The 27,883-nt window shown below is 37.4% G+C and overlaps 2 protein-coding genes across 7 annotated transcripts in view; one reads left to right on the forward strand and one right to left on the reverse strand.

Annotated features, from left to right (window-relative positions):
- The window catches only part of DDX4 (DEAD-box helicase 4), a 90,032-nt gene that overhangs the window by 54,408 nt on the left and 7,741 nt on the right, over nucleotides 1-27,883 (reverse strand). For 4 of the 6 annotated variants that reach the window (XM_058732354.1, XM_058732349.1, XM_058732359.1 and 1 more), the window contains exons 3-4: nucleotides 26,115-26,175; nucleotides 481-558 (exon numbers count right to left, since the gene is read on the reverse strand). In XM_058732354.1, coding sequence (XP_058588337.1) covers nucleotides 481-558; nucleotides 26,115-26,175 — 139 coding nt within the window. The remainder of the gene's footprint in view (nucleotides 1-480; nucleotides 559-26,114; nucleotides 26,176-27,883) is intronic. The other 2 variants (XM_058732357.1, XM_058732356.1) reach the window with 1 other exon arrangement.
- On the forward strand, nucleotides 14,074-15,297 carry LOC131513036 (vacuolar protein sorting-associated protein 26A-like). The gene has a single exon (XM_058732366.1). The coding sequence runs from the start codon at nucleotides 14,095-14,097 to the stop codon at nucleotides 15,076-15,078; it is 984 nt and encodes a 327-aa protein (XP_058588349.1). The 5' UTR covers nucleotides 14,074-14,094; the 3' UTR covers nucleotides 15,079-15,297.

The following is a 27,883-nucleotide window of genomic DNA, read 5'->3' on the forward strand; positions in this document are numbered from 1 at the left end:
TGTCATTATCAGATCACACAGTTGATCTAAAAATAACAATGAAAAGTTTCAACACTGGGAAAATAACCTCTTAATATTAATGACCTCAGAGAAATGCTTCTGTGCTGTCTTTCTTGAGAAATTAAAAAAAAAAAACAGGTTCTTCTCACCCTCATCTGTGAAGTTTTTACCAACACTCCTCCCATGCCAATTGTTGGAAATCAATAATCAAACACATTAAGTAGCAGCTCTGTAAACCAACTATCTTTAATCAATCTAACCAATCTATTTTTATCAATTTAACTATCTCCTACTATCCCAGAAAAGGAAAAAAAAGCAAAAAGAACACTCATAGCTGAAAAAATAATAAACTCATTACCTCAAAGTCTACTCTGCAGAGAGTTGTAACAGATTTAGCTTTGCACTCAACAGCCATAATAGTCTCTATTCATTCTACCATTCAACAGTTGAGAAGTTTTAATGAAAGACAAAGATACTTACCTCTGTTTCCCAAACTCCTCCCAGAAGCAAATCCACTTCTCATGAAATGATCTCTTCCAGAAGGTCCATCATCCATTTCTAAAGCAATTAACATTTTGAAGCAAATCCAAATTAGTATCTGGTGGTACACAAATTTTAAGCCATTCCAATGTACCACCCATAGGACAAAGGAGAATTATATAAATCAATAAGAAAAACAAACAGCCTAGTAGCCTATCTAAGGGAGTTTTCCAAAAGAAAAATAAATGGTAACTAAAGCTTACTCAACTACACAGAATGGAAATCAAAGGAAGGAAACAGCTTTTTCAACCACATGACTGACTGGAAAACAGTTTTAAGTTTGCTAATAACAAAACCAGTCAAAGACAGGGGAACAAGAACAAATCGTATACTATAGTGAAGCTATAAATCAATCTTAATCCTAATTTTAAAAGAGTATACTTTTTGAAAGTATATTAACTTCTCCTCTGGATAAACAAATCAAACTGTCATATAGAAATTGAATCAATACTTAAATCTCTACATCATGCCTTAACAGTTTTACAGGTGAGCTCTACCAAATCTCAAAGAACAAATTATTTCAATTTCCTACAACCATTCCCGGAAATAGAGGAATTATTCCCCAACCCATTCTACCAAGTGAACATAATTTTGACATGACAAGGAAAACTCTCACAAGTAGACGCAATATCTCCAAAACAATTATTAGCAAAACAACCCCAAAGGAAACTGAACAGACAAAACATTATGACCAACTTGGGTTTTTCCCCCGTATGCAAGGGCATTTTAACATCACAATGTCTTCAAAAGGTAATTAACAACATCAACATATTAAAAAGAAAAAACTACCTCCATAGGTCCATGATATAACTCAACACAATTTATGACTTAAAAACATATACTTAGCAATTTAAGGGATGTTCATGGCAGCTTTGTTCGTACCAGCAAAAAGGAAACAACTCATATGTGCATCAATAAGAGAATAAAAATATGTGGCACAGTCACACAAGAGTATTACATATGTAAATATGTTCTATACTTTATTATACAGAATTACATATATTGTATATGTATAGTGTATTCATGTAAGAGTATGATTATAAATGGACCAAAACAACTGTCAACATGGATAAAACTTAAAAAGAAAACTGAATGAAAAATTCAAATTGCAGAAAAAGACTATATATAGTAAGTTACCATTTTTGTAAAACTCAAGAAGCAATCTTAAATATAGTGTACAGTGTACATATGTACTAAGTTTCTTTAAAAAAAAAAGAAAACAGGTGCCTGGTGGTTCCATCAGTTGAGGGTCTGACTCTTGATTTCGGCTCAGGTCATGATCCCAGGATGGTGGGATTGAGCCCCATGTGGGGTTCCATGCTGAACGTGGAGACTGCTGGAGATTCTTTCTCTCCCAATGTCCCTCTCCCCCACTCATACTCTCTTCATGTTTAATTTTTCTTTAGTAATTTTAGGGATTATTGCTCTCACTTTCAGAAATTTAACTAAGTGCCATCACTGAATTTTATCCAGTTCAATCCCCAACAAAATACATAGGAAGAAAAACATCAGTACAGAAGTCCATAATATAAATGATGAAGTATAGCTATTTTTCTATAGTGCTCTGAACCCTATCAAAACAAATCAAAAGAAATAAAAATAAACTCCATTTAAAATGAAATCAGATTAATGAAAGCAATTCCCACCCAGTGACCAAAGAATATATCTCATATATAGTCACATTTGGACCAGATCCAGGAAGGAGGAGCAACTTTTGAACTTAAAAAAAAAACAACAACAACAACAACAACTCACATACTGAACCAAGCAAAAGTACCAACAACTATGGGACTTCAGTATGAGTTCTAGTCCTCTATGATCTTCCAACCTTCCTCTGAAATGATCTGCTTAACACAAGGTGAAAAGGTTAAGGGAAGATGAGAAAGACTTTGTGGCAAAGAGTTCTAAAACAACTTCTCATTTTTTAGGGCTACCAGCTGTCCTAACTTCTAATCCCCTTCATTATCCTAAGTAGCTCAAAGACTAAACATTTATAAATCACCAATGTTGGAAGGAAAAAAAAAAAAGAGGTTAGAGTGGAAGACAGCCAAAGCATAAGGGACTCTTAAAAACTGAGAACAAACTGAGGGCTGATGGGGGGTGGGAGGGAGGGAAAGGTGGGTGATGGGTATTGAGGAGGGCACCTTTTGGAATGAGCACTGGGTGTTGTATGGAAACCAATTTGACAATAAACTTCATATAATGAACAATAAATCAATCAATCAATCAATCAATCACCAATGTTGAGTCTTCCATCTAGAGATCACGCAATTATAAAGGTAATGTGCACTAGGGATCTTGTTAAAGTGTAGATTCTGATGCAGTACTTTTGGTTGGAGCATTAGATTCTCTATTTTAAGAAGTCTGCAGGTAACATCAATGCTACTAGTCTGGTAACCACATTCAGAGTAACACGATTTTTATATCCACCAAAAGACAAACCAGAAAATATTCACAGCAGAAATATTCAAAACAGGAAATACTGTAAACTACCCACATGCCCATTAATACAGTTTACAGCACAGTTACAAAGTAGAAAACATATATCCAAGAATAACTCACAACTACTTGTGATAACATGGAGAGAAACTTGAAGACAAGAGAATATATAGTTCCATTGTAAATGATTCCAATTTACAGGAAAAACTGATCTGTGCTGCCAGAAATCACAATAGCAGTTACTCCTGGTCAGAATGATGGTGCTTCGAAGGAAGACATAGAAGAATTTTAGAGCTCCACTAATGTTCTATTTTTTGATTTGGGTACTCAACACAGCAGTATGTTCAGTTTATTCAAATCCAGGAAGCTGAACATTTATGATGTGAATCTTACTTTAAAATAGTGAATCTGTGTGTACACTGTGCTTCAATAAAAAAAAATTCTTTTTAAAACAAGAACTTGGTCTACATAGATCTGAGGACAAAGGCAACTAACCTTGTAATTAGCAGGTAATTTCCATGTTCCAGAGGTTATTTTTTTTTAAAAGATGAAAAGCATAAAATCAAAATTAAATTAGGACATGAGAAAAGAAAACTAGAGGCCAATCTTAATAAATTAATTTTAAAGTGCTAAATAAAAAAATTAACATCTCGTTTCACTGAAAACTACAATAAAATAGCTATGCAGGGTTTATACTAGGAATACAAATTTAGTTCAAGTTTAAAGAACTCCATTTACAACACTACATTAAGAGATTTAAAGGAGACAACAGATACAAGTAATTTTTTTAAAAAAGCATTTATTAACATTGAACTGCCTTTTCTAAACAAAACTAATATTTGACCAAAAGTGGAAAAAAACTTCCTTGGCATGATTTAAAAAACAACTAATGTAGGAGAGGGAAGATGGCGGCCTAGGAGGACGCTGGGCTCACTGCGCATCCTGCTGATCACTTAGATTCCACCTACACCTGCCTAAAGAACCCAGAAAACCGCCAGAGGATTAGCAGAACGGAGTCTCCGGAGCCAAGCGCAGACGAGAGGCCCACAGAAGAGGGTAGGAAGGGCGGCGAGGCGGTGTGCGCTCCACGGACTGGCAGGAGGGAGCTGGGGTTGAGGGGCGGCCCGCCAGCCAAGCAGAGCCGCCGAGTCTGGCTGGCAAAAGCGGAGGGGACGGATGGACTGTGTTCCGACAGCAAGCGCGACTTAGCGTCTGGGAGGTCATAACTTAACAGCTCTGCTCAGAAAGCGGGAAGGCTGGAGGACAAAGGGAGGGAGAGTTGCTGAGCCCCTGGACGACAGAGCTCAGTTTGGTGGGGAACAAACGCACTCGCCAGCGCCATCTCCCCCGCCCATCCTCCAGCCAAAATCCCAAAGGAAACCAGTTCCTGCCGGGCAACTTGCCACTCCGCACAAACACCCAACTCTGTGCTTCTGCGGAGCTGAACCTCCGGCAGTGGATCTGACTCCCTCCCGCTGCCACAGGGCCCCTCCTGAAGTGGATCACCTAAGGAGAAGCGAGCTAAGCCTGCCCCTCCTGCCCCCGTGCACCTTGCCTACCCACCCCAGCTAATATGCCAGATCCCCAGCACCACAAGCCTGGAAGTGTGCAAGTAGCCCAGACGGGCCACGCCACCCCACAGTGAATCCCGCCCCTAGGAGAGGGGAAGAGAAGGCACACACCAGTCTGACTGTGGCCCCAGCGGTGGGCTGGGGGCAGACATCAGGTCGGACTGCGGCCCCGCCCACCAACTCGTTATACACCACAGCACAGGGGAAGTGCCCTGCAGGTCCTCACCACTCCAGGGACTATGCAAAATGACCAAACGGAAGAATTTCCCTCAGAAGAATCTCCAGGAAATAACAACAGCTAATGAACTGATCAAAAAGGATTTAAATAATATAACAGAAAGTGAATTTAGAATAATAGTCATAAAATTAATCGCTGGGCTTGAAAACAGTATACAGGACAGCAGAGAATCTCTTGCTACAGAGATCAAGGGACTAAGGAACAGTCACGAGGAGCTGAAAAGCACTTTAAACGAAATGCAAAACAAAATGGAAACCACGACGGCTCGGACTGAAGAGGCAGAGGAGAGAATAGGTGAACTAGAAGATAAAGTTATGGAAAAAGAGGAAGCTGAGAGAAAGAGAGACAAAAAAATCCAGGAGTATGAGGGGAAAATTAGAGAACTAAGTGATACACTAAAAAGAAGTAATATACGCATAATTGGTATCCCAGAGGAGGAAGAGAGAGGGAAAGGTGCTGAAGGGGTACTTGAAGAAATTATAGCTGAGAACTTCCCTGAACTGGGGAAGGAAAAAGGCATTGAAATCCAAGAGGCACAGAGAACTCCCTTCAGACGTAACTTGAATCGATCTTCTGCATGACATATCATAGTGAAACTGGCAAAATACAAGGACAAAGAGAAAATTCTGAAAGCAGCAAGGGATAAACGTGCCCTCACATATAAAGGGAGACCTATAAGACTCGTGACTGATCTCTCTTTTGAAACTTGGCAGGCCAGAAAGGATTGGCACGATATCTTCAGTGTGCTTAACAGAAAAAATATGCAGCTGAGAATCCTTTATCCAGCAAGTCTGTCCTTTAGAATAGAAGGAGAGATAAAGGTCTTCCCAAACAAACAAAAACTGAAGGAATTTGTCACCACGAAACCAGCCCTACAAGAGATCCTAAGGGGGATCCTGTGAGACAAAGTACCAGACACATCACTACAAGCATAAAACATACAGACATCACAATGACTCTAAACCTGTATCTTTCTATAATAACACTGAATGTAAATGGATTAAATGTGCCAACCAAAAGACATAGGGTATCAGAATGGATAAAAAAACAAGACCCATCTATTTGCTGTCTACAAGAGACTCCTTTTAGATCTGAGGACACCTTTAGATTGAGAGTGAGGGGATGGAGAACTATTTATCATGCTACTGGAAGCCAAAAGAAAGCTGGAGTAGCCATACTTATATCAGACAAACTAGACTTCAAATTAAAGGCTGTAACAAGAGATGAAGAAGGGCATTATATAATAATTACAGGGTCTATCCATCAGGAAGAGCTAACAATTATAAATGTCTATGCGCCGAATACAGGAGCCCCCAAATATATAAAACAATTACTCATAAACATAAGCAACCTTATTGATAAGAATGTGGTCATTGCAGGGGACTTTAACACCCCACTTACAGAAATGGATAGATCATCTAGACACACGGTCAATAAAGAAACAAGGGCCCTGAATGATATATTGGATCAGATGGACTTGACAGATATATTTAGAACTCTGCATCCCAAAGCAACAGAATATACTTTCTTCTCGAGCGCACATGCAACATTCTCCAAGATAGATCACATATTGGGTCACAAAACAGCCCTTCATAAGTTTACAAGAATTGAAATTATACCATGCATACTTTCAGACCACAATGCTATGAAGCTTGAAATCAAACACAGGAAAAAGTCTGGAAAACCTCCAAAAGCATGGAGGTTAAAGAACACCCTACTAACGAATGAGTGGGTCAACCAAGCAATTAGAGAAGAAATTAAAAAATATATGGAAACAAACGAAAATGAAAATACAACAATCCAAACGCTTTGGGACGCAGCGAAGGCAGTCCTGAGAGGAAAATACATTGCAATCCAGGCCTATCTCAAGAAACAAGAAAAATCCCAAATACAAAATCTAACAGCGCAGCTAAAGGAAATAGAAGCAGAACAGCAAAGACAGCCTAAACCCAGCAGAAGAAGAGAAATAATAAAGATCAGAGCAGAAATAAACAATATAGACTCTAAAAAAACTGTAGACCAGATCAGTGAAACCAAGACTTGGTTTTTTGAAAAAATAAACAAATTTGACAAACCTCTAACCAGGCTTCTCAAAAAGAAAAGGGAGATGACCCAAATAAATAAAATCATGAATGAAAATGGAATTATTACAACCAATCCCTCAGAGATACAAACAATTATCAGGGAATACTATGAAAAATTATATGCCAACAAATTGGACAACCTGGAAGAAATGGACAAATTCCTAAACACCCACTCTTCCAAAACTCAATCAGGAGGAAATAGAAAGTTTGAACAGACCCACAACCAGCGAAGAAATTGAATCGGTTATCAAAAATCTCCCAACAAATAAGAGTCCAGGACCAGATGGCTTCCCAGGGGAGTTCTACCAGACGTTTAAAGCAGAGATAATACCTATCCTCCTCAAGCTATTCCAAAAAATAGAAAGGGAAGGAAAACTTCCAGACTCATTCTGTGAAGCCAGTATTACTTTGATTCCTAAACCAGACAGAGACCCAGTAAAAAAAGAGAACTACAGGCCAATATCCCTGATGAATATGGATGCAAAAATTCTCAATAAGATACTAGCAAATCGAATTCAACGGCATATAAAAAGAATTATTCACCATGATCAAGTGGGATTCATTCCTGGGATGCAGGGCTGGTTCAACATTCGCAAATCAATCAACGTGATACATCACATTAACAAAAAAAAAAAGAAGAACCATATGATCCTGTCAATCGATGCAGAAAAGGCCTTTGACAAAATCCAGCACTCTTTCTTAATAAAAACCCTTGAGAAAGTCGGGATAGAAGGAACATACTTAAAGATCATAAAAGCCATTTATGAAAAGCACACAGCTATCATCATCCTCAATGGGGAAAAACTGAGAGCTTTTTCCCTGAGATCAGAAACACAAAAGGGATGCCCACTCTCACCGCTGTTGTTTTAACATAGTGCTGGAAGTTCTAGCATCAGCAATCAGACAACAAAAGGAAATCAAAGGCATCAAAATTGGCAAAGATGAAGTCAAGCTTTCGCTTTTTGCAGATGACATGATATTATACATGGAAAATCCGATAGACTCCACCAAAAGTCTGCTAGAACTGATACATGAATTCAGCAAAGTTGCAGGATACAAAATCAATGTACAGAAATCAGTTGCATTCTTATACACTAACAATGAAGCAACAGAAAGACAAATAAAGAAACTGATCCCATTCACAATTGCACCAAGAAGCATAAAATACCTAGGAATAAATCTAACCAAAGATGTAAAATATCTGTATGCTGAAAACTATAGAAAGCTTATGAAGGAAATTGAAGAAGATATAAAGAAATGGAGAGACATTCCCTGCTCATGGATTGGAAGAATAAATATTGTCAAAATGTCAATACTACCCAAAGCTATCTACACATTCAATGCAATCCCAATCAAAATTGCACCAGCATTCTTCTTGAAACTAGAACAAGCAATCCTAAAATTCATATGGAACCACAAAAGGCCCCGAATAGCCAAAGTAATTTTGAAGAAGAAGACCAAAGCAAGAGGCATCACAATCCCAGACTTTAGCCTCTACTACAAAGCTGTAATCATCAAGACAGCATGGTATTGGCACAAAAACAGACACATAGACTAATGGAATAGAATAGAAACCCCAGAACTAGACCCACAAACGTATGGCCAACTCATCTTTGACAAAGCAGGAAAGAACATCCAATGGAAAAAAGACAGTCTCTTTAACAAATGGTGCTGGGAGAACTGGACAGCAACATGCAGAAGGTTGAAACTAGACCACTTTCTCACACCATTCACAAAAATAAACTCAAAATGGATCAAGGACCTGAATGTGAGACAGGAAACCATCAAAACCCTAGAGGAGAAAGCAGGAAAAGACCTCTCTGACCTCAGCCGTAGCAATCTCTTACTCGACACATCCCCAAAGGCAAGGGAATTAAAAGCAAAAGTGAATTACTGGGACCCCATGAAGATAAAAAGCTCCTGCACAGCAAAGGAAACAACCAACAAAACTAAAAGTCAACCAACGGAATGGGAAAAGATATTTGCAAATGACATATCGGACAAAGGGCTAGTATCCAAAATCTATAAAGAGCTCACCAAACTTCACACCTGAAAAACAAATAACCCAGTGAAGAAATGGGCAGAAAACATGAATAGACACTTCTCTAAAGAAGACATCCGGATGGCCAATAGGCACATGAAAAGATGTTCAACGTTGCTCCTTATCAGGGAAATACAAATCAAAACCACACTCAGATATCACCTCACACCAGTCAGAGTGGCCAAAATGAACAAATCAGGAGACTATAGATGCTGGAGAGGATGTGGAGAAACGGGAATCCTCTTGCACTGTTGGTGGGAATGCAAATTGGTGCAGCCGCTCTGGAAAGCAGTGTGGAGGTTCCTCAGAAAATTAAAAATAGACCTACCCTATGACCCAGCAATAGCACTGCTAGGAATTTATCCAAGGGATACAGGAGTACTGATGCATAGGGGCACTTGTACCCCAATGTTTATAGCAGCACTCTCAACAATAGCCAAATTATGGAAAGAGCCTAAATGTCCATCAACTGATGAATGGATAAAGAAATTGTGGTTTATATACACAATGGAATACTACGTATGAGAAAGAATGAAATATGGCCTTTTGTAGCAACGTGGATGGAACTGGAGAGTGTGATGCTAAGTGAAATAAGCCATACAGAGAAAGACAGATACCATATGGTTTCACTCTTATGTGGATCCTGAGAAACTTAACAGAAACCCATGGGGGAGGGGAAGAAAAAAAAGAAAAAAGAGGTTAGAGTGGGAGAGAGCCAAAGCATAAGAGACTGTTAAAAACAGAACAAACTGAGGGTTGATGGGGGGTGGGAGGGAGGGGAGGGTGGGTGATGGGTATTGAGGAGGGCACCTTTTGGGATGAGCACTGGGTGTTGTATGGAAACCAACTTGACAATAAATTTCATATATTAAAAAAAAAAACAAAAAAACAACTAATGTAAGCCTAAAGCAAACATCATACTTTAATTATAAAATTTTGGGAGCATTAACTGAAATTGAGAAAAGTCTAAATGATTATTTTTATTACTATTTAGTGAATGATATGCTTTATTCATTACTTTAAGACAACAAAGGACAAAATCTGTGTTAAGAGATGAAATATGCATCACACATCACTAGGGAAAAGAGAGCATGTTTAACAGATGTTGCAGAGAAAACTTTATGCAGAAAAAAAATGGATCTCTATTTTACATCATATTCAAAATAAAGGATTCAACTGTACACTTAAAAATGGTTAAGCAGGTTAAGCTTATTCAACTTCATAAAGACTATCTACAAAAAACCCTGAGGTAACATCACACTTAATACTGAGAATCTCAAAGCTTTTCCACGAAGATCATGTACAAGTCAAGGATGTGCCCTCTCATCACTCCATTTCAATATCATACTGGAAGTTCTAACTAATGTAATAAGGCAAAAAAAGAAAATGAAAGGTATACATATTGGGAAAGAAGAAATAAAAGTCTTTTTTCACAAATGACATTATCATTAATGTAGAAAATCTAAAATACAGACAAAAAAATGCCAGGAACTAATATGCAATTATAGCAAAGGATAAGGATACCAGATTAATATACAAAACCAACTGCTTTAGTATATAACAGTAATGAACAAGTTGAATTTGAAAATAAAACACATTACCATTTACATCAGCACTTAAAAAAAGTGAATAGGTATAAATCTAACAAAATATACAGATCTCTGTGAGGATAACTACAAAACTCTCATGAACAAAAACCAAAGAACCAAATAAATGGAAAGATATTTCACATTCATAGATACTAAAACTATTGTCAAGATGTCAGTTCTTCACAACTTGATCTAGAGATTCAATGCTAAACCAATCAAAATCCCAGCAAGTTATTTTATGGATATTGACAAACCAATTCTAAATTTTTATATGGAGACTTTACATTCTATACCTAGAATAGCCAACATAATATTGAAGGAGAAGAACAAAGTTGGATGAATGACACTACCCAATTTCAATAGTATACTATATACTATATTATAAACCTATAGTGATCAAGACAGTGTAGTATTGGGGAGCCTGGGTGGCTCAGTTGGTTAAGGGTCCAACTTCAGCTCAGGTCATGATCTCACAGTTCATGGGCTCAAGCCCCATGTCAGGCTCTGAGCTGACAGCGTGGAGCCTGGAGCCTGCTTCAGATTCTGTGTCTCCCTCTCTCTGTGTGTCCCTCCCCTCCTTGTACTCTTTCTCTCTTAAAAATAAGTAAATAAAATATTCAAAAAAAGATTTAAAAAAAAGTGTAGTATTGGCAAAAGAATCAATCAATGGAACAGAACAGAGAACCAAGAAACATCCACATAAATAGGGTCAAAAGGCAATACAATGGAGCAAAGACAGTCTTCAAAGAATGGTGCTAGAACTAAACACCCACAGGGAGGGGGAAAAAAAAAGAACACAGATCCAACTTTACACCCTTCACAAAAATTAACTCAAAATGGATCACAGATCTAAATGTACATGCAAAACTATACAACATCTGGAAGAAAACATAGGAGAAAACACAGATGACCTTGGGTATGGAGATGACTTATTAGACACAACACCAAATGCATGATCCATTAAAGAAATAATTGATAAGCTGAACTACACTGAAGTTAAAAACTTCTGCTCTGCAAAACGCAATGTCAAAAAAAATGAGAAAACAAGCCACACACTGGGAGAAAATATCTAAGAACACATCTGATAAAGGACTGTTAACCAAAACAAAGAACTCTTAAAATTCAACAAGAAAACAAATCCAATTAAAAAATGGGTCCAAGACCGTAATAGAGACCTCAACAAAAGAGATACACAAATGGCAAACAGGCATATGGAAAGATACTCCACATGATAGGACATCAGAGAAATGCAAATTAAAACATTAAGATACCACCATATACCTATATGGAAGGCCCAAATCCATTAACACTGAAAATATCAAATGCTAGCAAGGATATATAGCAACAGGAACTCATTTATTTGATGGGAAGGTAAAAGGGTATTGATATTTAGCAAGACAGTTTGGTAGTTTCTTACAAAACTAAACATACTCCTACCATATCATCTAGCAAGAGTGCTCCCTGGTATTTACCGAAAGGAGCTGAATACTCATATCCACACAAAAACCTGCACATGGTTGTGTTTATAGCAGCTTTATAGCCAAAACTTGTAAGCAATCAATACATCCATCAGCAGGTGAATAAATTTAAAATTGTGCTACATCCAGACAACAGCATATTATTCATTGCTTTAAAAAAAAAAAACTGAGCTATCAAGCCATGAAAAGACATGGAGGAAGCTTAAATGCATATTACTAAGTGAAAGAACCCAATGTGAAAAGCCTACATACTGTATGATTCCAACTGTGTGACACTCTAGAAAAGGTAAAACTATGTAGACAGTAAAAAGAGCATTGGTTGCTAGGGGATAGGGGAGGAAGAGAGATGAATAGGCAGCACACAGAGGATTTTTAGGGCACTGAAAATGCTCTTTTTGATACATGATGGATACATGTCATTATACATTCATCCAAACCCACAGAACATACAACACCAAGAGTGAGCTATAATGTGAACTATGGACTTTAGGTGATTATAAAGTGTCAGTGTAGGTTCAACTGTAATAAATGTACAAATCTGGTTGGGAATGTTGATAATGGGGGAGGCTACGCAGATGTGGAATAGGTCACATGGGAAATATCTACGCCTTCCCCTCAATTTTGCTATGAACTAAAACCACTCTAAAAAAATCTAGTCTTGGGGGCGCCTGGGTGGCGCAGTCGGTTAAGCGTCGGACTTCAGCCAGGTCACGATCTCGCGGTCCGTGAGTTTGAGCCCCGCGTCAGGCTCTGGGCTGATGGCTCGGAGCCTGGAGCCTGTTTCCGATTCTGTGTCTCCCTCTCTCTCTGCCCCTCCCCCGTTCATGCTCTGTCTCTCTCTGTCCCAAAAATAAATAAAAAACGTTGAAAAAAAAAAATTTTTTAAATCTAGTCTTAAAAAATTTTTTTTAATTTAAAAATATCATGGTTAAAATGACAAATTTTACGTTGTATGTTTATTGTACCACAATTTAAAAAAAAAAAAAAACACGTCATTTTAACTGCTATAGACCCATGGTCTGGGTTGACCACAAAAGCCCAAATGCAAAGATTTTTTGTGAATCCTGTATTCACTCATACTGAATACACAATGTTCTGATTTGTCACTGAAATAGTTACCATGATTTTTTTTTTAAAGGACAGAGTCAGATAATTAAAAGCTAAACGTGAAAAGTAAAACTCTTAACAGTAACAGGTGGTTACTTCTAACACAGAGGTGACAGAGTTTAATCAAAACTGCAAAAGCATATCAGAAAGTAAAAATATTAGTTCAATGACCTCACAACAAAATTTTTCAACAGTAAGACGCATCACGGACAAAGATGACAGATTACAGTATGGAAGGAAATATTGGCCATGTATAAATCAGAAGAGCACAAAATCTAAAATACAGGAGGAATGCCTGCCAATCAATAAGAGAAACAGAGCATGCATAATAGAAAAAATGGGCTAAAAACATGAAGAGGCAACTTACAGGAGAAACCTAAAATATTACCAATCATATGAAGAGATACTTCAGCTGTTAATCAGATAAATGTATTTACAACAATGAGATTTTACTTTACACCCAATAGGCTGGCTAAATTTAGAAGACTGAATAGTATCAAATATCAATGGAGATATAAAAACCTTTATATCCAACTGATGGGAGTATACACTGGCATAGTTATTCTAGAGAGCAATTATTAAGTATTCAGTCAAATTAAGTACACATACACCCATGACCCTCTAATTCCTCTCCTGCGTCCATTACCCAAAGACATTCTCACTCCAGTCTATGAAGGGATATGTACAGAAATGTTCACCTTTGTGGTAGTGGAGGATGATAAGATGTATTCTCAGGGTCCATTATGGGAGTGGGGGTGGGGTGTAAATAAAACTTGGAGACAAAGGGTATTAAATACCTTGCAGTAGTTAGAAACAATGAAATCAATGATCCATTACAAGTAAGTCTTAAGCATAGTGGTAGGGTGGGAAAGAATGAGATCTTTACCTCAATTACATTTTTCTAAGTACACGTATAGAAAAAACAGGCACACAAAACAGCATGTTTTAAAACACACATAAAGAGGGAAGCGGAGTGAAGTGGGGGGGACGCGGCGCTGGCGCTGACAATGAGTTTTCTTGGAGGCTTTTTTGGACCCATTTGTGAGATCAATGTTGTCCTTAATGATGGGGAAACCAGGAAAATGGCCGAGATGAAAACTGAAGATGGCAAAGTAGAAAAACACTATCTTTTCTATGATGGAGAATCTGTTTCAGGAAAGGTAAACCTAGCCTTTAAGCAACCTGGAAAGAGACTAGAGCACCAAGGAATTAGAATTGAATTTGTAGGTCAAATTGAACTTTTCAATGACAAGAGTAATACTCACGAATTTGTAAACCTAGTGAAAGAACTAGCCTTGCCTGGAGAATTGACTCAGAGCAGAAGTTATGATTTTGAATTTATGCAAGTTGAAAAGCCATATGAATCTTACATCGGTGCCAATGTCCGCTTGAGGTATTTTCTTAAAGTGACAATAGTAAGAAGACTCACAGACTTGGTAAAAGAATATGATCTTATTGTTCACCAGCTTGCCACATATCCTGATGTTACCAACTCTATTAAGATGGAAGTGGGCACTGAAGATTGTCTACACATAGAATTTGAATATAATAAATCAAAGTATCATTTAAAGGATGTGATTGTTGGGAAAATTTACTTTTTATTAGTAAGAATAAAAATCCAACATATGGAGTTGCAACTGATCAAAAAAGAGATCACAGGAATTGGACCCAGTACCACCAGAGAAACAGAAACAATTGCTAAATACGAAATAATGGATGGTGCACCAGTAAAAGGTGAATCAATTCCAATAAGATTATTTTTAGCGGGATATGACCCAACTCCAACAATGAGAGATGTGAACAAAAAATTTTCAGTAAGGTACTTCTTGAATCTAGTCCTTGTTGATGAGGAAGACAGAAGGTATTTCAAGCAGCAGGAGATCATTTTATGGAGAAAAGCTCCTGAAAAATTGAGGAAACAGAGAACAAACTTTCACCAGCGATTTGAATCACCAGACTCCCAGGCATCTGCTGAACAGCCTGAAATGTGAACTGAATAGGAGAAAAAAAGAAAAACAAAAAAACTCCTATATCCATTGAGGTTACGTTCAGCAGGTTAAAGATGGTTGCAGCTTGTAGGGGGGGAAAGGCCAAAACTCCATTTATAATAGTCTTCCTTTATCTTACAGTGCTGCATTTATTTTATGATACAACTAAATTTTCTTCATGTATATACATTAAAAAAAAGCGCTTTCTTTGAAACACTGGAACTTTCTTAAGCTGCCATTTTTTTTCTTTTTCTTTTTTTTTTACTGCACACTTTGATTTGATTATAAGCACTCAGATACGCATCAACATAAACATTAAAGATTTTCACGTGAGGGGTGCCTGGGTGGTGCAGTCGGTTAAGCGTCCGACTTCAGCCAGGTCACGATCTCACGGTCCGTGAGTTCGGGCCCCGCGTCAGGCTCTGGGCTTATGGCTCGGAGCCTGGAGCCTGTTTCTGATTCTGTGTCTCCCTCTCTCTCTGCCCCTCCCCCGTTCATGCTCTGTCTCTCTCTGTCCCAAAAATAAATAAAAAACGTTGAAAAAAAAAATTTTTTTTAATAAAATAAAAAAAAGATTTTCACGTGAGTAGGCTGGTATTTGTAATTTGCTTTCTTCGTAATGTTGATTATAAATACTTTCTCCTTTTTCATGCTAATAATTACCTCTTATTCTCTACATGCAAAAAATTAAATATTTTGTGTTCAAATAAAAATAGAAAAATTGAGTGGACCTTACATCCTGCAAAGATTTAAAACATGGCATCTCAGTATTTTTGAGAACTACATTTATGTTTCTACATGTGTGTTTGGGAAAGGCATATGGAGTGTTTCACCATAGGTGCTTCTTAGTCTACTATTCCATGGCTTCCTGAATTGTATCCTCTTTGAAGCCTTCTGTGGTGTGAATGTTAAACTTATTTCCCAAGAGATTATGTGGCATCTCCCCGAAGCCTGCTTGCCTGCCTCCTTCCTTCCTTCCCCCCCTTCCTTCCTTCCTTCCTTCCCTTTCTTTACCGTCCGCCCTTCCTCCCTTTCTTCCTATTTCTCTCCCCACCTTATCCCCCTCCCCCGCCTTCCTCCCTTCCTTCTTGCTTTCGCTCTTTTTTTTTCCTCTTTTTCTTTTCTTTTTTTCTTTCTCTTTCTCATTCTCTTTCTCTTTCTCTTTCGCCATATTAAGTAACTATTTTTGCCTCTGCCATCCAGCAGCTACCACTGTATGTTTTCTGCAATGTTGAGTTGACTCTGTGTTGGCATTTTAAAGTTTGTTAGAACCATATAATTTTTCCGTAAATACTTTGAATTTTTTTTTAATTTAAGGCATCTTTTTACCACATATATACAAATAGAATATTCTTGCCTTCACAAATATTCTCTTCCCTTGCTAGGGGAAAATTTGAGGATAGGGAACTCAGGAGGACCTGTGAAGCATGTAGTTATCTAGATCCCGACAATTTCATATTCGGTAAGCTGGGACTTTGGCTAGTTCAAGCTCAGATTTAAACTTCACCCACTCTGTTTAAATTTTGTTAACACTAAATTCAAGTCATTATTTCGAAGTCTCCAAAAAGGTTTCAGTCATCTGTTCATATGCATGGGGTCTGAGCTCAGATACACTAAATGTGGGGTGTAGGAACTAAAATGAAGCCTGCTGTGTGAAACTACTTTCACTTAGGGTTCACTGGTTTTTGTACCAATATTTTTTTATACACTTCAGCGCAAGTCTTGTCAGTTAACCTTACCTTATGAGTAAGCTAAGTAACCTAAATTACATTTCTTTAAACCTGTTTACTACTGTGGCACTTTGTTGATAAAATGGTCAGGAACCAACTTCTTTACTGCCAAAAGGTTCCATGTACCATGTGCTGGAGCATCTATTTTAAATGTGGCTCTCTGTGAATGGTAATGTTTTCCTTCATGTAAGTGCCTGTTCAGAGTTTCAAAATTTAAAAATGCCAAATATTTTCATGGTCACTTGCATGTAGTAATTAGGGAATATTTGAAGAAATTTTGAAAACCAATTGTATTTAACCAGCCTCAAATTGTGCAACCATGATGTATAATAAAGAATTTGAAATGATACCAAAAAAATAAATAAATAAATAAATAAAACACACATAAAGAAGAACAGTTCCTTTGGGGGAAAAGAGCACCTGATACTCCCTTACATAAATAGCTCATCTAGGACTAATTCAAATCATTCAAAAAAGGGTAATGAAAAAAATCAGTAAAGGCAACATAAGATCTCTGACATACTGGGGTGCCTGGGTGGCTCAGTCAGTGAAGCGACAGACTTAACTGACTCAGGTCATGATCTCAGAGTTTGTGAGTTCAAGCCCCACATCAGGCTCTGTATTGACAGCTCAGTGCCTGGAGGCTGCTTCAGATTCTGTGTCTCTTCCTGTCTCTGCCCCATTGTGTCATACAATGAGATAAAGAGAAGGGAATGACAAAAGAGGAAAATTAAATAGGAAACAGAGTTTAAAAAACTTAAATCTTAGGGGCACCTGGGTGGGTCAATTAAGCATCTGATTCTTGGTTTCAGCTCAGGTCACGATCTCATGGTTCATTAAGTTCAAGCCCCACATCAGACTCCATGCTGTCAGCGAGGAGCCTGCTTGGGATTCTCTCTCTCCCTCTCTCTCTCTCTCTTTGCCCCTCCACTGCTTGTCCTCTCAAAATAAATAAACTTAAAAAAATAATAATAATAAAAATAAAAACATAAATCCTCTTGACAAACACTAGCTAATTCCTCTCTAGGGAAACTGCTCTCCCCAACAAAACAGCCTGGCCCTGGCCCCATTACTTGATAGAGGAGCCAAGCACTCAACAAGCTGTGTCCATGCACATGAAGTTGATTTCCTACCAGCATTTTTAATGGTCCACTCAAATACAAAAAAAGCAGGCAAGGACAACCTTTGGCCCAGCCGGCTCCAGTAAGAAAGGCTCCCCAGGCAGACACCTAGACTTGGTGCTTTGGCACAGGTCGTCAGGCTCTGGCTTGGTGGCCAACATCCAGGATCTTCGTGGGGCAGCACTCCTTTCCTTCGTGGAAAGGAGTCTGGGGGTCACACTAAACTCCAAGTTTAAGTTCTGGACCCTGACATGAAGCAGTGATGCCACTTCTGAGGCTTGTCCATGGCTGTACTCCTGAACAAACTAAGCATGGACCAGGTCAACTCAAAAGTGAGCCCAGCCTGGACCAGGGGCACCCAAGCATGGCAGGGGCAGACAAGGGAAAGGAGAGAAATTGGTCTGCTGCCTGCTATGGGTCTTAGAGCTCAGCCAGTTTTACATCATAGTTACTGAATCCATACTAAGTGTTTTAAAAAAATTTAAGATTCTGAGTGGTTGAAATGATGTCTGGCAGCAGCTTAAATATAATTCAGCCTGCTAAGGTGTTACTGTTTGTGTTGAGTATAACAAGGAAGGAAGACAAGTTAGAAGGAATAGGATAGGAAAACATAACCAGAGTAAACATTATTTAATTATTTACTGTTCTGTTGTAATTGTGGTTTAGAGGGACTGGCCATTTTTTTTTTAAATATCTTATAGACTTTCATATTGACCGTATTTCCTGATTACTTAACAAATTCGTCAGATTATTAATTTCAAAACAGCGTCAGAGCACCTGGGTGGCTCAGTCCATTAAGCATCTGACTTCAGCTCAGGTCATGGTCTCGTGATCCCTAAATTCAAGCCCTGTATCAGGCTCTTGTGCTGACAGCTTGGAGCCTGCTTTGGATTCGGTCTCTTTCTCTCTCTCTCTCTCTCTCTCTCTCTCTCTCTCTCTGCCCCTCCCCCCTCACACTCTGTCTCTGTCTCTCAAAAATAAACATTAAAACAAAAACTTTCCAAACAGCGTTAATAGTCTCAACCAAGAAAATATAATTACTAGAGTTAAATATTCAAAAGATATGTGACACCTTTATGGAAAAATTATAAATAAACAGGAGATAACCAGGCCCATATATGGAAAGACTAACTACAGTAAAGATACTTTTTTAAAAAGTTTAGACAGAGAGTGCACTTGTGAGTGGGTGAGGGGCAGAGAGAGAAGGGGAAAAAGAGAATTCCAAACAACCTCCCTGTTGTCAGAGCAGAGCCTGATGCCAGGCTCAATCTCATAAACTGTGAGAACATGACGTGACCCAAAACCAAGAGCCAGATGTTCAACTGACTGAGCTACCTATGTGCCCCAAAGACACTTTTCTTCCTAGTTAATATATAAATTTACTGCAGTTTTATCAAAATGGCAGTAAGATTTTTCTGAATGTAAATACAGATACTAGGGGCCCCTGGGGGCTCAGTCAGTTAAATGTCTGACTTTGGCTCAGTTCATGATCTCGCGGTTCGTGGGTTCAATCCCCTCATCGGGCTCTGAGCTGACAGCTCAGAGCCTGGAGCCTGCTTCAGATTCTGTGTCTCCCTCTCTCTCTCTGCCCCCCCCCCCGACTTGCACTCAGTTTCTCTCTCAAAAATAAATCAATTTTTTTTTAATTTGTTAAATAATAAAAAAAAAAAGTTTAAGGGGCACCTGGGTGTCTCTGTCGGTTAAGTGTCCAACTTCGGCTCAGGTCATGATATCACAGTTTGTGAGTTTGAGCCCCACCTCAGGCTGTGACAGCTCAGAGCCTGGAGCCTGCTTCAGATTCTGTGTCTCCATCTCTCTCTGCCCACACTGCACTGCCACCCCTGTTCACACTCTCTCTCTCTCTCTCTCAAATATAAATAAACATTAAAAAAATTTTTTTAATTAATACAGATACTAAATTTTTATCTGGAAAAATAAGGTCAAGTATATGATTCTGAAAGAAGAACAATGAAGGGGGAATCATCCTAGCAGATAATAAAACTTACAATAAGCCCATAGAATTAACAGAGCTCTATTTGTGCATGGATAGACATACAGAGCAGGGGAAACCAAAAGAGAACACAGATGCAGACTCTACTGGGTTGAACAGTGTCTACCCAAAATTCATGTCCTTCCTAGAACTTCAGATTATGACCTGATTTAGAAGTAAGGTTGTTGCAGATGTAACTGGTTGAGTTATCATACTGGAGTAGGGTGGGCTCTTAATCCAGTATGACTGGTATCTTTATAAGAGTAGATGCAGAGACCCAGACACACAAAGGGAGAAAACCTTGTTACAGTGGAGGCAGAGGTTAGAATTAAAGAGCTTTCAGTCAAGAAATACCAGGGATCAACTGCCACCACCAGAAGCTAAGGGAAAGGCATGGAACAGATTCTCCGCTAGAGGCTTCAGAGACCACATGGCTCTGCTAACACCTTGATTTCAGACTTGTAGCCACTAAAACTATAAGAAAATCAATTTTTATTGTTTTAAACCACCCAGCTGTGGTGCTTTGTTACAGCAGCATTAGGAAACTAATACAGAAACCTTCAAAAGAAGTGTTGGGACAAATGACCTTTCTTTTTGGAAGAAAACATTAAGGTAGACCACCAATATACACCATTACATTAAATTTAAAATCTAAACTCAAATCAATCAGGCACTCAAACAACCAGATAAATTTAAAATCTAAACAGAACAAGTAAAACTTAAGGATTTTGGAAGAAAATTTTGAATATCTTTGTAAACTAGATATAGAAAGTTTTCTTACAACACAGAAAGCAAAATAACCTAAAAAAAGATTGATACATTTTCTCAAAACTGAAAATTTATGTACAATATAAGCATAAATAAAAGAGAAGACATACAACACAAAATATAGCCTAATGTAGCCAACAATTAATCAATACACAAATTATGTAATGAAATCCTAGAAATGAAGGACAAGTGATCCAGTTAAAAAATAGGCAAAGGATATAAACAGGCAGTTCACAGTGCTCAACACAAATGGTCAATGAATAAAATGGAGTAAAAATTGTGACATATTCAGATAATGGAACATGATACAAAATTAAATCAGTTCTGTATATATCAACATGGACAGACAGATCTCAAAATGTCAAATAAAAACTGCAAGCATAGTAAAACAAAGCATTTGTGCATAAAATACAAAGTAGTACTTATTTATAAGTACTTATGTGTATTTAAAAATTAAAAACTGAAAAGTTACTACATGCATTATATTTTTTTCTTGAAAGAGAGAACAGATACAAAGAATATTCAAGAGAGACTAAAGAGGATTTCAGTTTCATCTGTCATATTCTACTTCATTAAAAGGAAATCTGAGGAAAAATGCTAAATCAATGGTAAATACTAGGATACATGTTATAATGTTCCCTAATTTTTTGACTCTTAAACTTCTGAAAATTAAAGTAATAAACAATGAAAAATAAAAATAAAAAACACAGGAAACACAGGAAAGAAAAAACTCTAAGTAACAACAGAAATAACCTTCAAATAAAACTTTAACAATCCTCAGAGAAAAAAATAACACAAGGAAATTTCTCAAAAGTGCAGAATATGTATTTCAGATTTAACAGGCTCATTAGGTGTCTTACACAATAAATAAAAAGTCCCACATCAAGGTACATGATTATTAAATTTTCAGTATTCAGAAGACAAAATGAGATCCTAAAACTTTAGAAGAATTCAGAAAAATAGTCATACACAAAGGACCAGAACTCATTAGAATTTCATGTACAATAAGGCAATATGAAGTCTGTGGAGGAAATTATTTCCAACCTGAAATTTTATTCTTAAACTTTAAGCATGAAGGTAAAGACACTTGTAATATATCAAATTTATGTCCTATTCTTCCTTTCTCAAGATGAAAGAAAACTGACTCTACCCAAGTGAGGGGGGGGGGGGTGAAAAAAAATTAAGACAGAGAAAACATGGGATCCATGGAAAACTGAACAGGAATGAAGAAGAGGTGAAGTTATTAATTCTTGGGATGCGAGCCAAGAGAGCAGCAAGTCTACTAAAACCAAAACAGAAGAGAACATAACAGAGCATACTGTATAAAATAACAAAGAAGTGTAACCATAACATATTGTATGTCTCAAATGAGAATGATGCATACATAGCCATGCAGATATAAAAAACGAATTTAGATTTTTAAGCAAAAAGTGTAACTATTAGGAGAATGGAAAGGGAAGAAGTGTGAGGGAGGTTGCATGAGGGAAGGGGAAAGGCTAAATACTCATGATAGATACTGAGTTAAATGATGAATGAGAAAGGGAACTAAATGTTTTCAATTGTAAGGTGTGAAGTTACCAGGTGACATTTTAAAATCAGTTAACATGAATTTTTTCCACTGAATTTTGCAAAGAATAAGATTCTAATAGTTGACTTAGGAGGGTTTCTATGACTATCATTAAAAGCAACATGCATTTTTTTTTTTTTTGACAGAGAAACCATGAGCTGGGAAGGGGGAGAGAGAGAGAGAGAGAGAGAGAGAGAGAGAGAGAGAGAGAGAGAGAGAGAGAGAGGATCCCAAGCCGGCTCCACACTGTCAGCAGAGAGCCAGAGGCTGGGCTTGATCTCACGAATCATGAGATTTTACCTGGGGCAAAACCAAGTCTGCCACTTAACCAAGTGATTCACCCAGGCACGCCAAAAGCGATATGCATTTTAACAAGAATCTATTTAAGATTGTTAAAAGGATGTGTACGGTAGGTAAACAAAGGAAAAGCAAGACACATAGCTATGATAAAAAGGAACATGTACAAGCTTTCCAGTTATGGAATGAATAAGTCACAGTAATAAAAGGCACAGCATAGGAAATATAGTAAATTGTATTGCAATAGAATTGTATGGTGACAGATGTGAACATAACAATGTATAAACTTGTAGAATCACTATGGTGTATATGTGAAACTAATTTAACATTGTATGTCAACTATACTTCAATAAAAAAATTTTAAAACCATGTATATAATATGCCATTGGAATACAGTTATGTATGTAGGAATATATGCAAAAATCTAAAACATCTCAGTCAACATACTCCCAATGGTGGCTTAATCTGGGGGCCAAAATTTCAGATCATTTCTTTCTTCCTTTTTACCTGCATTTAAGGTTTTTTTTTTTTTTTTCCAAGCGCATATTTAGGTATTGGCGTAGACACATTCATTAGCTTCATATGCATTTCTATAATAAAAAATCTATTTCTATGAAAAAAAAAGAGCTATGGGGCGCCTGGGTGGCTCAGTCGGTTGAGCGTCCGACTTCAGCTCAGGTCACGATCTCACGGTCCGTGAGTTCAAGCCCCGCATCAGGCTCTGGGCTGATGGCTCAGAGCCTGGAGCCTGCTTCCGATTCTGTGTCTCCCTCTCTCTCTGCCCCTCCCCCGTTCATGCTCTGTCTCTCTCTGTCTCAAAAATAGATAAATGTTAAAAAAATTTTTTAAAGAAAAAAAAGAGCTACAAAAAATACTTGTAAATTGCATGCTTACCTTCTTGTAGATAGCATTTTTCATTGCCTGATTTCATTTCATTTGCCTAAACATTCAGAGATCTAATGCTAAAGTTGGTGGCTGTTTCAATCTAGCTTCTTCAAGATTTCACCACAAAACAATGTTCTACTTTGATATACATCTAAATTTTAATTCCTTTACAAAAATTGGTTTTCAGCACCTGAAAGAATAAGGTTTCTCCTGATGATATAGTAATCTATGCAAATAAACACAGATTCTTTTACCTGTTTGTCTTTTCTGGATATTTCAAGTACACATGCATGTAAGTAGTTCATAGGATGGAAGCAAAGTTAGCCTTCTGGGGTTTCAGCAGGCAGCAATTTCATCAACTTTTCTTAATCTGAATATTCTATATTAAACCACTACTTTTAAAAGTTTATGTAAAATAAATACATCTTGACAACAGCAAAAGCATCTCTTAACTTCTGTCAAGATAACTTTGAACTTAAGGTGAACATGGGAATTAAAATTTGCTTTTAATTTTTATTTTTTTATTTGAGAGAGAGAGTGCAGGCAAGCAGGGGAAAGGGGCAGAGGGAAAGAGGGAGAGAGAGAGAGAAAATCTTTTTTTTAAGTCTTTTCATTTACTTATGAGACAGAGACAGCATGAGTGGGGGAGGGGCAGAGAGCAAGGGAGTGAGAGAGAATCCCAAGCAGGCTCTGCACCCCAACTTGGGGCACGAACTCACAAACCGTGATACCATGACCTGAGCCAAAACCAACCGTCAGACGCTTAACTAAGCCACCCAGGTGCCTCAGGAAAGAGAGAATCTTAAGCATGATCCACACTCAGTACACAGCCTGACCTAGGCCAAAATCAAGTCAGACACTTAACTGACTGAGCCACCCAGACACCCCAAAACTCATGATATCTTGATGGCTTCCCAGGATTAAACAATTACCCTGACAGGTCACTACTACTGCAACTTACTTCAACAACCTTATAGCCTACAAGATACTCATTTTATTTTTTTAGCGTTTATTTACTCTGAGAGAGCATGAGGAGGGAGGGGCAGAGAGAGAGGGAGAGGGAGAATCCCAAACAAGCTCCATGCTGTCAGCGCACATTATGGTAGGGGGGATTGATCTCATCAATTTTGAGATCATGACCGGAACCAAAATCAAGAGTCTAGCACTTAATAAACTGAGCCAACCAGGTGCTCTGAGACTCATTTTAGACCTAAAGACACCTGCAGGTCAAAATGAGGGAATGGAGGAACATTTATCACGCAAATGGATGTCAAAGGAAAGAAAGCTGGAGTATCAATACTTACATGGGACAAACTAGATTTTGTTCTTGTATTGTTTTTATCCTGTTTTGGTATCAGGGTAGTACTGGTTTCATGGAATGATTCTGAAAGTGTTCCCTCTATTCCATTATTTGTAAAACTTTGATAAAGAGTATCATTAATTTTTTTTAATATTTGGTAGAATTTACCAATATAACTATAAGGTCTTGGGCTTTTCCATGCTGGAGTTTTGATTCTTAATTCAGCTTCATTCTTTTTATTGGTCTAAGAAGATTTCCTATTTCTTGGATTCAAGATTCATGATTCAATCATGGTAACTGGTGTGTTTTTAGGAATTATCTGTTTTATTTTCCTAAATTATCTGATTTGTATTTAAATGTATATAATAATCTGTTATCACACTATGTATTTCTGTGGTTATCTACCATCTTCTCTTCCATTTCTTTTCAATTTTGAGTCTTTTTTCCCTAGTTAATAGAATTAAAACATTGCCAATTTTGCAGGGATTTTTTTTGAAAAACTGGTCATTACTTTTAATGTTACGTAACTGTTTATTCTATGTTTTTTGTTATTTCCTTCCTCTACTAAGTTTCAGCTAAGTTTATTCTTTTTCTAGCTCTCTGCAGTGTCATGTTAAGTTGTTTAACTTTTTTTTTTTTAACGTGTATTTATTTTTGAGACAGAGACAGAGCATGAACGGGGAAGGGTCAGAGAGAGGGAGACACAGAATCTGAAGCAGGCTCCAGCCTCCGAGCTGTCAGCACAGAGCCCGACACAGGGCTCGAATTCATGGACCGTGGAATCATGACCTGAGCCGAGGTCGGATGCTCAACCTACTGAGCCACCCAGGCGCCCCAACTTTTTTTAATACAAGCATTTATAACTTAAGTTTCACTCTAACATCTGCTTTTGGTGCATCCCATAGGTTTTGGAATATTATGTTTTCTTTTTCTTTTGTTTTGAAACATATTTTGATTTGCCATTTGATTTCTTAACTGACCCATTGCTTGTAGTGTTAATATTACATATTAAATATTTAATATTTACATTGTAAAAACAAACAACAACCTAATAATCCCATATCCTACTTCCATATGTCAGGAACCCTGACAATTCTCTAGTGGTATGAAAGACAAATATACAACTTCCAAGTTGGGCAAAGGATTTACAGGAAACCTACAAAACCAAATAATATTAAAGCACTATGGTCTATATCACTATACTCTCTCCTCTCTTGCTTCCTCTAGCTGGAAGTGTCCCTCATTAAAAACATCCAAACAGAATGAAATCTCACAGAAATCTAACAAACACTATTTATAAGATGTCTACTAGTCTGCTCCTTATTCACTAGGTGAAGCCTTTAACCTAGAAAAGGATCCATCTTTTTGCCTCAACACATACCTGATGATGAAGCTGGAGTCCTGTTAAAAGTGTCTCCATTTGCTCCAGAAGAATACCTCTCCTGTTAACAGGAAGAAAAGACTCATTTTCTACTTTGAAAATAAGAATGTGTCATCACCAATGCTAGAAAATTTTAACAACTGGACTTTGTTCCAAACAAAACAGTAACAGGCTCTAAGATTTTCTACGCCACTCATTCCTTAATTATTCCAAAACCTCTTCACTTTAATACTAAACGTATAGCATATTAATATATCACTTAAAACATTGATCAGCAAACTATAGCTATGAGCCAAAACCGGTCAGTCACTTGTTTCTGTAAATAAAGTTATATTGGAACATAGCCATCCTCATTTATCTAGAAATGTCTATGGCTGCTTTCCCACCAGGATACCGAAGTTGCAACAGAGATCCTAAATTCTGTGAAGTCTAAACTATTTACTATTTAGCCCTTTATGGAAAGAGTTTGCTGACATCTGACTTAAAAGTTTACTCACCCATATACTTGAAAAGTATAATTAAGTACTATTATTATATAAAATCTGACCAAAATAACACATGAATAAATCAATGCCTGCCAATATACATTTTTAAAAGTTCTGTATTTTACAGTATACTCATTAACAATGCACAGAATAAAGTAGAGCACAGAGGAGAGCAGTGGACAATAGTTTCTACAGTAAAGTACTACAGGAATTTATTTTTAAAACTTCAACTTTGTTTCTATAAAAGGAAACAAATTAACATGTTCACAATTTTTTAAAATGAATTCACTCTAAAATAAAAGGTCACTGATGCACTAAAAACAATATACCTATTTATGTACAATGCAAATGCAGTATAAATACAACAAAGTGGTTCATGTTAGCTACTGGATCAGAATATGCATCATTAACTTTAATCAAACTTTTCACAGCAACAGCTGAAATGTCGATGATGTTCTCAAATACTACCTATCCCATTTTCCCTACCTTAGTCTCAAAAACTATGTATTTGCAATTAATATATATGTATTACATTTCCAGTGATGTACTTGCATTTCTATTGGGCTCAGAAAATTCAACTTTTGTTATAAAACCAATAGCTAAATGTCAAGTTAATTTGGGAAACTTCCAATATTTCTTAGTGTATCTCTGTGTTAACAAAAACTTGAGTAACCTTTTTCTCACCTTAACTCCTAGGGTGCTCTTATAATCATTAACTGACACCTTAATTTCCCCTCATATAAGCTACCTCTACTTAGGACAAAACTTACAGAAGAGAGGTCTCAAATTCTTGCACATGAAAAGCAGAATTCAATACTTTAAAAATGAAAGGTGTCCTAAAACTTAAGATGATACCTTAATTAACTGGCTACTTTAGAACAGACACAATATTTCTTTACCTAAGTTCCTTTAAATAAGTCAAAAGAGTGCAAAAGTAGTACTTTTCTTTTTTTTTTAATTTTTCAATGTTTACTTACTCTTTTTTTTTTTTTTTTTTTTTTTTTGAGAAGGAGAGACAAAGCATGAGCAGGGTAGGGGCAGAGAGAGAGGGAGACACATAATCTGAAGCAGGCTCCAGGCTCTGAGGTGTCAGCACAGAGCCTGATGCTGGGCTTGAACTCATGAACTGTGAGATCAGGACCTGAGCTGGTCAGCCACTTACCTGTTGACCACCCAGGTGTCTCAGTAATACTTATTTTCTAAAATTTCTTTCACAAAAGACACTAAATGACTTTTAAAACTACTTTTATAAAGCCCAAGAGCCACCCAATTATTCTCTGAGTT

The sequence above is a fragment of the Neofelis nebulosa genome, chromosome 1, assembly GCF_028018385.1.
Source record: "Neofelis nebulosa isolate mNeoNeb1 chromosome 1, mNeoNeb1.pri, whole genome shotgun sequence".
Classification (NCBI taxonomy): Eukaryota; Metazoa; Chordata; class Mammalia; order Carnivora; family Felidae; genus Neofelis; species Neofelis nebulosa.

Bases quoted from the DNA above. Each gene is read 5' to 3' on its own strand.
- LOC131513036 (XM_058732366.1), top strand. From the start codon at position 14,095: ATGAGTTTTCTTGGAGGCTTTTTTGGACCCATTTGTGAGATCAATGTT.